This window comes from Nycticebus coucang, chromosome 3 (genome assembly GCF_027406575.1).
Source record: "Nycticebus coucang isolate mNycCou1 chromosome 3, mNycCou1.pri, whole genome shotgun sequence".
NCBI lineage: Eukaryota > Metazoa > Chordata > Mammalia > Primates > Lorisidae > Nycticebus > Nycticebus coucang.
Window position 1 is genome coordinate 99,470,479 of NC_069782.1, and position 16,029 is coordinate 99,486,507.

The following is a 16,029-nucleotide window of genomic DNA, read 5'->3' on the forward strand; positions in this document are numbered from 1 at the left end:
AAGTAGCTGGGACTACAGGCGCCCGCCACAACGCCCGGCTATTTTTTGGTTGTAGTTGTCATTGTTGTTTGGCAGGCACGGGCTGCGTTTGAACCCACCATAACCACTGTGCTATGGGAGCCGAGCCTGTATCTATTAGTTATCCTAAAATCAACTCATTTCAATGTAAGGCCACTAATGGCTGGCATGGGTTTAGAATAGTACTGTGGAGTTAAGCCAGACAATAGGTACTTGCTAGTTCTCTGCACCGTGGAGTCATCATTTCCACTAACTTTAAGCATAGGTGCAGCAGTCAGAATTCCCCCAGGCTATTCTGTTTATCTTGGGGTAGTACATTTCCTTAGAAATGTGCATACTGAAGCAGATAGTATATTTCTTGAATTCAGTTGATTTTTCTCCAATTTTTTTTTTTCAATCTAGTGCATGTCATCTTGGAAGAGGAGAAGAAGGCATTCCACCTTTGTACACTGCCTTTTTAAGGAAAAACAACTTAGCCGGACAGGAAAGAAATGTGAACTTTTTAAACAAAGTAACTATTTACCTCGGAGAGAAATGTTTTTCACAATTTCTTTGGAATAAAAAACTACTACCGTTTTTTTGGGGGGGTTCTCTAAAGAAAAATTTTCATAAAGATTTATTTGTCCTAGCCTCCATCTTTGGAAAAGTCCAAGTATTTTGCTTATTTTCCAGGTAAGGAAAGAGACCCCAGAGTTATAGAAATATTAAAGAATGTATCTAAATTAATCTGAATTATTAAAAATCCATCTTGCAATTCATCTACGGATTCCTAGAAAGAGGAAGCTCTCCTAATACTCTTACTTATTTTCTAGGTTTTTATCTTGACAGGGAGATAATGAAGGGAAAAGAATAGGTCAGGAAATTTAATGCTAACGGTTTCAAAAACTAAGTGAAAATCATAACAGAGGGTAAAGATCTCTGAAATCAAAATAGTGAAAAAATAACAATTTACCCACATTATGTTAAAAAAAATAAGTTGCATTCAAAATTTCTTTTGAATTATTTTAGGATTTTTACTGTTCTTAAAATACATAGTAAAACTACGTACACATATACATTCAGTAATCTTTTGGTAGTGACTACTATAGTCAATGCTGGTGTACACTTCACTGGTTTCTTACAACACTAACTGTGGGGAAATCATAAGAATCTGCCTATAGTTTGCTGATAACTCATCAAATCTGTGTGGGAACATCGGTTTTTTTTGAATATTGAGCAATTGATTTTTATCATGCTATCTGAAAACAATTCATGTTTGTGGGTATTAGAGCACCTGGTATTGTAATAAAACTATACTCACAGCCCCACAAATTTCCAGTTGAGACAGGTCAAACTATACCGCCCTATCTTTAAATCCTGTTTTTTTAATGTGTCTTTGTTTTCAGTTAAGGAATATTTAAGTTAAGGAATATTTAAAAATCCAGTTACCTTCCTTTTGCTCTAGAGATATGTTAGCCAGGTTATATGAAATTCATGTAGTAATTTGTACAATTACTTCTTCTTTGAAGACCTTATAAAAATAAGTGTCAAATATACAGTAGCACCTGCACAGTTGACCACCTCCCTGCATTGACCACCTCCTTAAGTTGACCTCATTTTCAGAGACTGACATGCACCACATGTGTTTATCAGTGCAGCGGGCCTAGTCCCTCATGTTGACCACCTCTGTATATTGACCAGTTTGTTGCGGTCCCCTGGGTGGTCAACTTACAGAGGTTCGACTGTATTTGTACATTAAACAGTTTATCCAATCATCATCGAAAAGTCATCTTTAAACCTGGAAAATAGAACTGTTTTCTGCATTTTAAAGAAAAATGTACATTAATTTCAGCCTTAAAATATTTATTGTCAAAATAGATTGGGAGCAGTGGCTCATGCCTGTAATCCTAGCACTTTGGGAAGCTGAGTCAGGAGGATTGCTCAAGGCTAGGAATTCAAGACCAGCCTCAGTAACACAGTGAGAACCCATCTCTACCAAAAAAATTTTTTAATTGCCAGGCACGGTGGTATGTGCCTGTAGTCCCAGTTACTCAGGAGGCTGAGGTGGGAGGATTGCTTGAGCCCAGGAGTTTGAGGCTGCGGGGAGCTATGATTGCACCACTGCACTGCAGCCTAGGTGACAGAATAAGAACTTATTTCTACAAAACAGTAACAACAAAATCTATTGGCAAAAATGTTGAAATGTTTTAATTTTTATTATTAGGGAAATGTTCTATTCATGTAAATGTTAAACCTTCTAGCAAATCAGTGTTTAAATGCCTCTACACTGCAGCCATTTTCTTTACACTTAACTCTCAACATTTATAGAACTATTTTCAGAGGATTGAAATGTATGCTCTTTTTCTATTTCTTGTAGTTACAAGGATTTTGCTCTTCCGAGTTTGAAGTGACTTATTTGCATATTAATAAAAGGCAGCTTGTTCATGGTACCATAATACTAAGTATGCTACCTAGTATAATTAGACAGAAATACGAGGCAAACATATTTTTAACAAATATGCTATTTTTTTTTACTGTACGGATGAAAAAAAACATGATATTAGCAACTTTTTTAGCATGCCGATGACCCCTGCATTGTCAAAGTTTAGAGGATGCTTGGCTTTCTTTCAGCAATGCCTTAGTAATTAACTTTCTGAAATATTGATCTACTTAAAACAAGAAAGCAATTAATGGTGAAAAAGACTTCAACAACTCTATTGAAATTTAAGTAACTGTTCATCTTACTGGTAAAGCATGTTGATTTACAACTTAACCCCTAGTGAAAACACTTTCAGTCTGTTACCCTGGAAAGGACGTTGAATAAAGGCCATTATGAGTAAATTTGCCTACCGAAACAGTTCCTCTGGCAGCTTTGAGTTTACAACCAACTTATAAATAGCCCATATACAGATTTAAGATCACAGTTTGGAAGGTACTTTGGAAGTGTGTGGGGAAGAAGGAGGAAAAGATGACAACAAGAATAATTTGGGTGTCTGACTCACTTACCCCTCTCTCCTCACAGCCTGATTTATTTTTTTTTACAATACTTGCCAGCAATTCTATTTAATAGAAGTTTATGGGAGTGAGAAAGCAATTGCTTTTAAAAATGCAGCACCTCTGTGAAGTTAAAAGACTCTGAGACACTTGGAGTTTGTTCGATTGGATGGCTTTCTTCTGGACAGCCAAGATACGTGAAATTGGAGCTAGGTCATTGAGAAGCATGAAACACCCTAGCAAGCCTTGGGGAGGAGGCAAGATGGGACAAGTTACAGAACATGGGGGACAGGGGCCTGGGGAGAAAAACCCAGAAGGAGGGCTGGATGCAGAAAGGACTATAGACACTCTTTAGCTTTGACATGTCATAGACACAAAAAAGAAAGAGGAAGTAGACTTTCTTTTTCTCTTATTGGCTGCTTTGTCTGGTTTCCTGTTTGGGGGCATAACCCAATCTAGTGTAGTCAATACAGGCATATCCCAGAGCTATTGCAGGTTCAGTTCCAGACCCCTGCAATAATGCAAATATTGTAGTAAAACAAGTCACACAATTTTTTTTTGTTTCCCAGTGCATATAAAAGTTGTGTTTATACTCTAGTCTCTTAAGTGTGTGATAGCATTATGTCTAAAAAAAACCCCAATGTATATACTTCGATTAAAAAACACTTTATTGCTAAAAAATGCTAACAATCACCTGAGCCTTCATCAAGTCCTAATCTTTTTGCTGGTGGAGGGTCTTGCCTCCATGTTGATGGCTGTTGACTGATCAGGGTGATGGTTGCTGAAGGCTGGGGTGGCTGTGGCAATTTCTGAAAATAAGACAACAATGAAGTTTGCAGCATCAGTTGACTCTTCCTTTCATGAAAAATTTCTCTGTAGCATGTGATGCTGTTTGATAGCATCTTACCCACAGTAGAACTTTTTTCAAAACTGGAGTTGGTCCTCTTAAATCCTGCCACTGCTTTATCAACTGGGTTTATGCAATTAAATCCTTTATTATCATTTCGACAATGTTCACAGCATCTTCACCAGGAGTAGTTCCGTTTCAAGAAACTACTTTTTTCTGATCTATGAGAAACAACTCATGACCTGAGCAAGAGCAAGACCCCGATCTCTGCAGAATGTAGAAAAATTAACGTGCCATGGTGGTGTGTGCCTGTTGTCCCAGCTTCCTGGGAGGCTGAGGTCAGAGGACCTTGTAGGTCCAGGAGTTTGAAGTTGCAGTGAGCTATGATGGTACCACTCTAGCCAGGGCAACAGAAAGCCTTGTCTTGAAAATAAAATGAAATAACAAGAAAAAGAAAAAGTGAATTTTTTAAAAAGACAAGCAACTCCTTATCCATTCAAGTTTAGCATGAGATTGCAGCAATTCAGTCACATCTTCCGACTCTGCTTCTGATACTGTTGTAGTTTGCTATTTCCACCATACCTCTGTTACTTCCTCCACTGACGTCTTCAGCTCTTCAAGGTCATCCATGATGGTGGGAATCAATTCTTCCAAACTCTTGTTAATGTCAATATTTTGGCCTCCTCTCATGAATCATGAATGTTCTTAATGGCATCTAGAATAATGAACCCTTTCCAGGAGGTTTTCAGTTGACTCTTCCCAGATCCATCAGAGGAGTCACAACCTATATTCTTACATAATAGGTTTCTTAAATAATAAGATTTTAAGGTCAAAATTACTCCTTGATCCATTGGCTATAGACTGGATGTCATAATTAGCAGGCATGAAAAAATAACATTTATCTTCTGTACATCTTTGTCAGAGCTCTGAGGTGACCAGGTGCATTGTTAATAATCAGTAATATTTTGAAAGAAATCTTTTTTTCTGAGTAGTAGCTCTCAACAGTAGTCTTAATATATTCAGTAACTCATCCTGTAAACACATGTGCTGCCATCTAGGCTATGTTCTTCCGTCTACAGAGCCCAGGCAGAGTAGATAATTCTTAAGGGTCCTAGGATTTTCAGAATTGTCGATGAGCATTGGCTTCCACATAAGTCACTAGCTACATTGGTCCCTAACAAGAGAATCAGCCTGTCCCATGAAGCTCTGCAGTTAAGCATTGACTTCTCCTTTCTAGGTGTTAAAGTCCTGGATGGCACGCACCTTCTCTCAATAGAATGCTGTTTCGTCTACATTGGGAATCTGTTGTTTGGTGTAGCCGCCCTTAATCAATTATCTTAGGTAGATCTTCTGGATGACATTTTGCAGCTTCCAGCTCAGTACTTGCTGCTTCACCTTGTACTTTTATGTTTTTATGTTATGGAGACAGCTTGTTTCTTTAAACCTCATAAACCCACCTTTTCTAATTTCAAACTTTTCTTCTGCAGCTTCCTCACCTCTCTCAGCCTTCATAGAACTGAAGGGAGTTAGGACCTTACTCTGGATTAGGCTTTGGCTTAAGGGAACCCTGTGGCTGGTTTGATCTTCTAACAAGAACATGACAGCATTCTCCTTGACAGCAGCAAGGTTGTTTGCTTTCTTACCCAAGTGTTCCCTGGGTAAGCAATTTTTTATTTTTTTTTTTGAGACAGAACCTCACTCTGTGGCCCTGGGTAGGGTGCCGTGGCATCATAACTCACAGCAACCTTAAACTCTTGCCTCAGCCTCCTGAGTAGCTGGGACCACAAGAGACTGCCATGATGCCTGACTTGTTTTTCTATTTTTAGTAGAGTCGGGGTCTCACTCTTGCTTAGGCTGGTCTTGAACTCCTGAGTAATCCTTCTACCTCGGCCTCCCAGAGTGCTAGGATTACAAGTATGAGTCACTGCATCCAGCCTTGGTGTAGTGATTTTTAAAATTTTCTTCAAGAACTTTCCTTTTGCATTCACAATTTGGTTGTTTGACCATAAGAGGGCTAGCTTTTGGCCTATCTCAGCTTTCAACATGCCTTCCTTATTAAGCTTAATCCTTTCTAGATTTTGATTTAAAGGGAGAGACTCGCGATTCTTCCTTTCATTTCAACACTTAGAGGCCATGGCAGGATTTTTCTTTGTCTTTTTGAGACAGATTCTCGCTTTGTTGCCCCAGCGAGAGTGCAATGACATCATCCTAGTTCACTGCAACCTCAAACTCCTGGGCTCAAGCCATCCTCCTGCCGCAACCTGCCAAGTAGCTGAGACTACAGATGTGCACCATCGTGTTCAGCTAATTTTTTCTTTCTTTTTTTTTGTAGAGACAGGGTCTTGCTCTTGCTCAGGCTGGTCTTGAACTTTGAGCTCAAGTGATCCTCCTGCCTCAGCATCCCAGAGTGATAGGAATATGGATGTGAGCCACCATGCCTGGCCTCATTGCAGGCTATTAATTGGCCTGATTTTAATACTGTGTCTCAGGGAACAAGAGGCCCAAGGAAGGGGAGAGAGATGGGGGATGGAGTCCATGGAACAGTCACACACACACATTTATTGGTTGCATTCCCTCTTTCCTACGGGCATGGTTCGTAGTGCTCCCACACAATTGTAATAGTAACATCAACGATGACTGATCATAGATCGCCACAACAGATGTAACAGTAATGAAAATGTTTAAAATATTGCAAGAATTACCAAAGTCTGATGCAGAGACACAACACAAGGGCACATACTAGTGGCAAAATGGTGCCAACAGACTTGCTGAACGCAGGGCTACCACAAACCTTCAGTTTGTAAAAATGATAATATCTGTGCTGCCCAAGAAAGTGAAATGCAATTAAGTGCAATTACACTTTCTGTACTGTGATTCACTCAGGAAGTAGATGGGCTTTTGTGAATTCACTTGACAATCTAGCAATGGGTGGTATAGGCGTGGAAGGGAATATATTCTGAGCTTTAAGCAACCGATTTACAAATGAACATTTGGAAGGCAATCTTTTATCATTTAAGGATTACCAAGTAAACCTGTCCCACCAACATCAGCTTTCGACTCCTCTGAGGATTATTCTCCATGTGATGTGTCAGTCACAGCCTTATTTCTATTTGCTACTAACCTCTTGACCATTTCTCACTAGAAACCTACAAAATTTAAGTGATGAATAAAAAGATGAATTTAAACCAGTTAACCATTTGGAAATTCTGAGTAAACCCTTAATTAGGTGAAAGGCGCTTATGTTAAAAAAGTCAATTTGGTTTTAATGGTGCATTTTCTTTTCTTTTCTTTCTTTCTTTCTTTTTTTTTTTTTTTTTTTGTGGGAGAGTCTATGTCACCCTGGGTAGAGTGCCATGGTGTCACAGCTCACAGCAACCTCAAACTCTTGGACTTAAGCGATTCTCTTGCCTCAGCCTCCCATGTAGCTATAGGCGCCTGCCACAACACCCAGCTATTTTTTTGTTGCAGTTGTCATTGGGTTTAGCTGGCTTAGGCTGGCTTCAAACCCGCTGGCTTTGGTGCATATGGCTAACCACTGTGCTACGGGCGCTGAGCCTTAACAGTGCATTTTCTTTCTCCATTTTCCTTCTGATCCCCATAACCAGTCAAGTTATGAAAAGCCCTTCAGTTATTTGGAGAGAAGAGGGCTTTTGGAATCCATATGACTTTTTGAAATGAAGGGCCAGGTAAATTACATCAACTTTCCTTCTTTCCCTGGTCCATTTTTTGCAGGGTTTGGGGCTTCCTCTGGGAGCTTTGTGAATGCTGCATGTCTAACAAGTATAGCCCAGGACATGTGTAGGGTCCAAAAAGACGGATACGTGTGCTTATTTCTGTTTTCCGGGCATGCACTACCCTTGCAGTCAGGGGGAGTACTTTCTTCACAGATGTCGACACTACAGCTTTATGCCTTTGGATCTTTTTTTTTTTTGGTTTTTGGCCGGGGCTAGGTTTGAACCTGCCACCTCCGGCATATGGGACCAGCGCCCTACTCCTTGAGCCACAGGCGCCGCCCTGCCTTTGGATCTTTTTGGATAAATTCTTTGATCAAATCATGGTAATGAAATGATTCTTTGTAACCGTGGCTGCTCATTGGAGTCACCTGGGAAGTTTTAAAAACTACTGGTGCCTGTGCTACAACCCCAGAGCTTTTGACTTAATTGGAATATGGCCTGGGTTTGGGATTTCTAACTTCCCCAATCAGAGATTCTTTTTTTGTTGTTGTTGTTGCAGTTTGGCAGGGGCTGGGTTTGCACCCGCCACCCTCAGCATATGGGGCCAGCGCCCTACTCACTGAGCCACAGGCGCCACCCCCAATCAGAGATTCTAATGTGCGTTTAAGGGTAAGAATCACTGCTTAGACTTTATAGAGAAACATACTGACTTACACAGAATTTTAAATTCAATTTAGGTCAATAAATATTTAGGTCAATATTGAATGCCTACTCTGTATAAGGCACAAACTCCTAACATAGTCCACAGCCATAAGTAGCTCAAACCTAGTACAGGCAAGAGTATGTTAGTGCTGGGGAGAGACCAGGGTATACAGAGGATGTATTCTTCATAAAACACTAAAATAAAATTCTCTTCCTCTAAACCAGTGTTTTTCAACTTTATTTCTTAATAAAAAAATAAAAAAAATAAAAAAAATAAAAAACTTTATTTCTTGGCACACTTGAACCTATAGTTAAACTTCCATGGCACACTTAAATTATGTTGATTAAAACAACAACAACAAAAAAAACAAAAAAAAAAACAAGGCGGCACCTGTGGCTCAAGGAGTAGGGCGCTGGTCCCATATGCCGGAGGTGGCGGGTTCAAACCCAGCCCTGGCCAAAAAAAAACAAAAAAAAAAAAACAAAGGAGGCTCAGCGCTGATAGCACAGTGGTTATGATGTCAACCACATACACCCAGGCTGGTGGGTTCAAACCCAGCCCAGGCCAGCTAAACAACAATGACAACTACAACCAAAAAAGCTGGGCATTGTGGTGGGTGCCTATAGTCCCAGCCTTGGGAGGCTGAGGCAAGAGAATCACTTAAGCCCAGGAGTTTGAGGTTGCTGTGAGCTGTGACACCACAGCACTCTATTGAAGAGTGACATAGTGAGACTCTGTCTCAAAAAAAAAAAAAAAAAGAATACACTTACTGTGCTTTGAACTTTTTTCTTTTTTTTTTGAGACAGTCTCAAGCTGTCACCCAGGTAGAGTGTCTTGGCATAACAGCTCACAGCAACCTCAAACTCTTGGGTTTAAGCAATTCTGTTGCCTCAGCCTCCCAAGTATCTGGGACTACAGGCACCCACCACAATGCCCAGCTATTTTTTTTTTGTGTGTGTTGCAGCTGTCATTGTTTTTTAGCAGGCCCAGGCTGGGTTCAAACCCACCAGTCTGGGTGTGTGTGTCTGGCGCCCTACCCACTGAGCTACGGGCACCGCCCCTTGAACTTCTTTTGAAAATAATTTATGATCTTTAAAAATTTTCGCAGCACACCAGTGTGCTGCAGCATACCAGTTGAAAATCACTGCTCTAGACTCAAGACATTTGGCATAAGGATTTAAAGAAAGTAGAATTCTATTTGGTTGGTGAATAGGGGATCAGAAAATATTTCACAGAGGAAACAGCATTTGAGAAGGACTTTAAGGAACAGGTACAATTTCCACAGATGGAGACTGGGGAGAGGGCCTTCAGGTAGAGGCAGTGGCTGGAAAGCAAGGCCCTATGTGGGGGCTGCTGCTGCCCTGGGTGTGTTCTCTGAGTATTTTAACAACTTTGCAATTATACTGTGTGAGCCCGAACAGCACAAGGCAGAACAGCTGGCACCTAGTTGGCTCCAGGTAGCCTTCGGGGCACTGTAAATATGGGAATGATGATCTGTGGCTGAGATCTGATTTGAATCTGAGTGGGGAGAAATAGTAGAACTAGGGGCAGAGACAGGTTAGGAGTTGATGTATGAAGTGTTGAGGAAATTCAGAAAGTTAATGAAAATCTGAACTGGGGCATTGCAGGGGAATAAAAAAGAAAGGCTTGAATACCAAAGGAGTAAAACAGAATTAACAGGACTTATCAACTGATAGGACAGAGAAGGCAAAAACTAACTTGGATGTTTCTTATTTGGATTATGAGGAATGTGACGGGCCATTAACAGAAATCATCAAACTAGGTGAAGGAATGGTTTGTGAAAGGGAAGATGGTGAATCTAATTTTGTATATGTTGAAAACAAACATATCCAGTGGAACTAAAGTTTCTTATTTGAATATCCCTCATTGTAATTCAATTCTAATAGAATTCCTAAAGCAGGGTACAGTGGTTCTCAACGAAGGAGGATTCTGCCTCCCAGGGAACATCCATCAATGTCTGGAGACATTTTGGGTTTGCTACAATTTAGGTAGAGGTTGTTTCTGGTGTCTAGTGGATAGAGGCCAGAGATGCTTCTAAGCATCTTCCAATGCACAGGAAAATCCCCCACAACAAAGAATTATCCAGTTCAAAGTATCTATAGTGCTGAGGTTGAGAAAATCTGCTTTTAAAAAAAAATTTCAAATGAATATGAGAGTTGAGAAACCCCGCTTTCAACACTATCCAACAGCTCAAATTTCAGGATTTTTTTAGGCCTGTTAGTATTTGGGGTGATCACTCCACCTAGTGGCCAACTATAATATTTACCCTAGTTCTCTTTTAATGCTGAAAGACAACAGATTAAAAAATATTCTGAAAACTAAGACACACAGAAATAAAGAACCTCCCTTCGTGGGAGAACTATCTAGAGTTTACAGAAGTAAATGTGATGGGGAGGGGACTCAGGTGTACAATCCAGAACAATTTTGGAATTACAAAATGTTCTTTGGTTCTGAGATCTCATAATAGAAGTCGATATGGAAACAGAACATTTTATAGGATGGATCCCATATAAAATGCATTCTATTCCATTAAAGTTGCCTATATTTTACTACTGTTATTGCATACATAAAAAGAAACAAAATCTAATAATTCTGCTGAATAATTGATTAAAATTGTGCTTTCTTTTCTTTTCTTTTCTTTTTGAGACAGAGTCTCAGTATGTTGCCCTCAGTATAGTGCTGTGGTGTCACAGCTCACAGCAACCTCAAACTCTTGCGTTTAAGTGATTCTCCTGCCTCAGCCTCCCAAGTAGCTGGGACTACAGGCACCCGCCACAACGCCCGACTATTTTTTGTTGCAGTTGTCATTGTTGTTTAGCTAGCTGGGTTCGAACCCGCCAGCCTCGGTGTATGTGGCTGGCACAGTAACCACTGTGCTATGGACGCCAAGCCTTTCTTTCTTTCTTTTTTTTTTTGAGACAAAGTCTTACTCTGTTGCCCTGGGTAGAGTGTCAAGGTGTCATAGCTTACAGCAACCTCACACTCCTGGATTCAAGTAATCCTCTTGTGTCAGTCTCCTGAGTATCTGAAACTACAGGTGCCTGTCACAATGCCTGGCTAGTTTTCCTATTTTTAGTAGAGACAGGGTCTCATTCTTGCTCAGGCTGGTCTTAAACTCTTGAGCTCAAGCAATCCTCCTATCTCAGCCTTCCAGAGTGCTAGGATTACAGGTATAAGTCACTGTACGTGGCCTAAAAATGTTATTTGTTAAGCATGTAACCTATGGCATTTTGTTTTATTAAAAAATAAAGATGAAAACAGATTGAAAAGAGTTTTAAAGTTATGAAAAAATAAGATGAAGAACACTAGAAATGTCCATTTGCTAAAGAGTGGATTCTTGCCTTAGGAAGCAGCATTCTACATGCCTTAACTATTACCTCCCTCCAAGATAGTAAGCTCCCTGAGGGCAGGGTCTGTGTCTTAGTCACATCTTTACATCTGCCACAGTATCTAACATAGCATCTTATACAGGTAGGCACACAAATAATTTTTTGAGTGAATGAATTTATTCTTATACTGGAAATCCTTGCTTTGAAGTGAAGAAAGTTTCAAGTGTTTCTAAGTAATTCCTATCTGTACACACAAGTGCAATGCTAGCTGAGGATGTCTGGCACAGAGAACACCAGAGACATGAGTTGATGAGAGACACCCCCAATTCATTATCCCGGTAAGCCTAGAGCAAACTCTGCTTTACGACCACCCCCAGGGCAGTGTTTGGACTGGTGTGTGAATTGTAGATTCTCTAATATAAAATCAGGTTAATGTAAGATTCACACATTCTGCAAATATTTATTGAATGCCTACTTTGTGTTAAGTGCTCTTCTAGGTAGTAGGGATATAGGCGTGAACTTAAGTCTAAAAATTCCTTAAGTTGAGAGGCAAGTTTTGAATTGGTGGATTAAAGACGCCTCGTCCCTTTTCCCCCAGTTAGTGTAATATCTTTGATGTAGAAAATGCAGTTTGATCCATGATCTCAAGGCATTTTACAGCTATGAAAGGCCTGGCCTCCACAACGGCTGCCCTGGGAAAAAACAGCACTCACTCATCACTTCCTTTCCTTGTTCACATCTTTTCCTTTCTCCCAGCTTCTTATACTTTCATAGTTTGGGGTGGGGGCAGGAGTTTGGGAGGTGCTATTCTATGGGCAAATGATGAGTCTTACACATTTTGCAAGTGGCAGTTGAAGCTAGTAGTTTGTAAAGTGACCCCACAGAAGATTTCTTTTTGATTGGTTTATTAACAACTCTTTAATTCTAGGGTCTAGGGATATGCAAAGTTAGAAAAGAAAAACCAGTTAAAAGAAAATGGTGCAGACAGGCTGGTGGGGCCCTGTTTTGTCCACAGAATAAGTGCACCTGTGCAATATCTCGTGTTTCTGTATGTTTTTAAAATCTCAAGCACATTTTGGCACCTTATTATGTGGCTCAATATACCCAGGATATGCAAATCAAGTGTTTGTCCGCATATGTGAGTTGTATAACGTGGTCTCCTAATGCTAAGTGGAAGCTGATTTAGTGAATTCACCAAAACTATTGCTATAAATATAATCTATGAAAAGTAACGGCGACCTCCTCACCTTTTCACTTTGCATTATTTGGTGAGTTAGTTATATCCTAAGGTCACTACTGTCTAACTCTTCTCAGCTCAGGCATATGGCTCCTAGTTGCTCCTACATAGGATCTAAACATCCCTAACACAACAGGGGGCAGGGGAACATGCTAGTTTTTTCCAAAGCAGTGGATGACAGCTGTATGACATCTTTGGTTCATTTGCATTGTCTTCTCACATTTTTGTTGGAATCTTTAGAAGGCACAGCCTACATTTGTCCCTCAGCAGAGACTGCAAGCGTCCCCAGCTGACTTATTCACAGTACTCCTTTTGCCACAGGTCCAGCAGTGTGGGAACTTACTCACATCCAGTTGCTTGGAAACCATCATGTCTGGCTTGTCCTCCTTCCCCCTCCACAGTCTGTCCTCTTACAGAGCAGGCAGCCCAACATTCTTAAAGTTCATCACTTTCCACGACACTCTGAGACGAGCATGAATACATCATTGTGCTTTCCACGGAGGAGAAGGCAGAAAAAATGTCAAGTCCTTTACTGGTGAGGGATCCGTAGCGACTGCCACTAGGACGGACGGACATGGGCGTTGGGATTTGCTGGTGCCACTGAGCTAGAAAATGGACCAAATAGTGTGTTATGCCCAAACCAGGAAAGGATGCAACAAAGAAAGAAAATTATAGACCTATATCATTAATGAATATCAATGCAAAAATATTCAATAAGATCTTAGCAAATAGAATTCAACAACACATCAAAAAAATTATACACCATGATGGTTTTATTCCACGGTTACAGGGTTGGTTCAATATACGCAAATCTATGAATATAATACATCACATCAATAAAATAAAAAACAAAGACCATATGATTCTCTCAATTGATGCAGAAAAAGCCTTTGATAATATCCAGCATCCTTTCATGATTAGAATTCTTAAGAAAATAGACATAGAAGGGACATTTCTTAAACTGGTAGAGGCCATCTACAGCAAACCCACAGCCAATATCATATTGAATGGTGTAAAATTGAAAACATTTCCACTCAGATCAGGAATGAGGCAAGGATGCCACTGTCTCCACTGCTATTCAACACAGTAATGGAAGTCTTAGCCATCGCGATCAGACAAGAGAAGGTGATCAAGTGTATACAAATAGGGTCAGAGGGGATCAAACTCTCACTCTTCGCTGATGATATGATCCTATACCTGGAAAATCCCAGGGACTCAGCTTCAAAACTCTTAGAAGTGATCAAGGAATACAGCAGCGTCTCAGGATACAAAATCAATACTTACAAAGCTACTTACAAAGTCAGTAGCTTTTATATGCACCAACAATAGTCAAGCTGAAAAAACAATCAAGGACTCTATTCTTTTTACAATAGTGCCAAAGAAGATGAAATATTTGGGAATTTACCTAACAAAGGAGGTGAAAGACCTGTATAAGGAGAACTATGAAACTCTGAGAAAAGAAATAACTGAAGATGTTAACAAATGGAAAAACATACCATGCTCATGGCTGGGAAGAATCAACATTGTTTAAATGTCCATACTACCCAAAGCTATTTACAGATTTAATCAATCCCTATTAAAGCACTATTTTCATACTTAAAGAACTTGAAAAAATAGTACTTCGTTTTATATGGAATCAGAAAAACTTCGAATAGCAAATACATAACTCAGAACAACAAATCAGGAGGTATCACATTACCAGACTTCAGGCTATACTATAAATCTATGGTGCTCAAAACAGCATGGTACTGGCACAAAAACAGAGTGGTAGATTTGTGGAACAGAATAGAGAACCAAGAGATGAACCCAGCTACTTATTGCCATTTGATCTTCAACAAGCCTATCAAAAACATTCAGTGGGGAAAGACTCCCTATTTAACAAATGGTGCTGGGTGAACTGGCTGGCAACCTGTAGAAGACTGAAACTGGACCCCCACCTTTCACCATTAACAAAAATTGATTCTCACTGGATAAAAGATTTAAACTTAAGACGTGAAACTACAAAAATACTAGAAGAGAGTGCAGGGCAAACACTTGAAGAAATTGGCCTGGGAGAATATTTTATGAGGAGGACCCCCAGGGCAATTGAAGCAACACCAAAAATACATTACTGGGATCTGATCAAACTAAAAAGCTACTGCACAGCCAAGAGCACAGTAAGTAAAGCAAACAGACAACCTTCAGAATGGGAGATGATTTTTGCAGGTTATGCTTCCGATAAAGGTCTATTAACTAGAATCTACAGAGAATTCAAGCTAATCAATAAGAAAAGAATTTCTATGTGGGCAAGAGATTCGAACAGAAACTTCTCTGATGAAGACAGGTACATGGCTACAAACTCATGAAAAAATGCTCATCATCCTTGATCATCAGAGAAATGCAAATAAAAACTACTTTGAGATATCATCTAACTCCTGTAAGATCAGCCCACATCACAAAATCCCAAAACTACAGATGTTGGCATGGATGTGGATAGAAGGGAACGCTTCTACACTGCTGGTGGGAATGAAGACTAATACAACCTTTTTGGAAAGAAGTTTGGAGAACACTCAGGGAACTAAAAGTAGACCTACCATTTGGTCCTGCAAGTCCTCTACTAGGTATATATCCAGATGATCAAAAATTATTTTACAACAAAGACATTTGTACCAGAATGTTTATTGCAGCCCAATTCATAATAGCCAAGACATGGAAACAGCCCAAGTGCCCATCGACCCATGAATGGATTAACAAATTGTGGTATATGTACACCATGAAATACTGTGCAGCCATAAAAAAGAGACTTCACATCTTTTATATTTGCCTGGATGGAATTGGAACATATTTTTCTTAGTAAAGTATCTCAAGAATGGAAAAAAAAGTATCTGATGTACTCAATACTACTATGAAATCAATATATAACTACCTACACACTCATATGAATGGCAAAACATAACTATAGTCCAGAAAGTAGAAGGGAAGAGGAGAGAGAGGGGAGGGGAGTATGGGAGGAGGGAGGGTATTCGGGGGACCTCACCTAATGTGCATGATGCAATGGTACATTCCAAAACTATTAAGAAATGAGTATAATTGTGATGGATGTGTTACTTAGTTCAATGTAAGCATTTCACATTGTATATCGAAGCAGTACCCTGAACCCCATAAATATATCAAAGTACAAAATTATGATTAATAGAAAACAAGTAACCCCTCCCCCAAACAAAAAAACAAATAGTGTGTTATGATCA

At 39.8% G+C, this 16,029-nt stretch overlaps 1 protein-coding gene across 4 annotated transcripts in view; it reads right to left on the reverse strand.

Moving 5' to 3' along the window:
• Positions 1-12,004: 12,004 nt before the first annotated feature.
• Positions 12,005-16,029, reverse strand: part of MYPN (myopalladin) — a 99,402-nt gene continuing 95,377 nt past the window's right edge. For all 4 annotated transcript variants that reach the window (XM_053585534.1, XM_053585535.1, XM_053585532.1 and 1 more), the window contains one exon: positions 12,005-13,407. In XM_053585534.1, the coding sequence (XP_053441509.1) occupies positions 13,238-13,407 (170 nt within the window). In that variant the 3' untranslated portion in view covers positions 12,005-13,237. The remainder of the gene's footprint in view (positions 13,408-16,029) is intronic.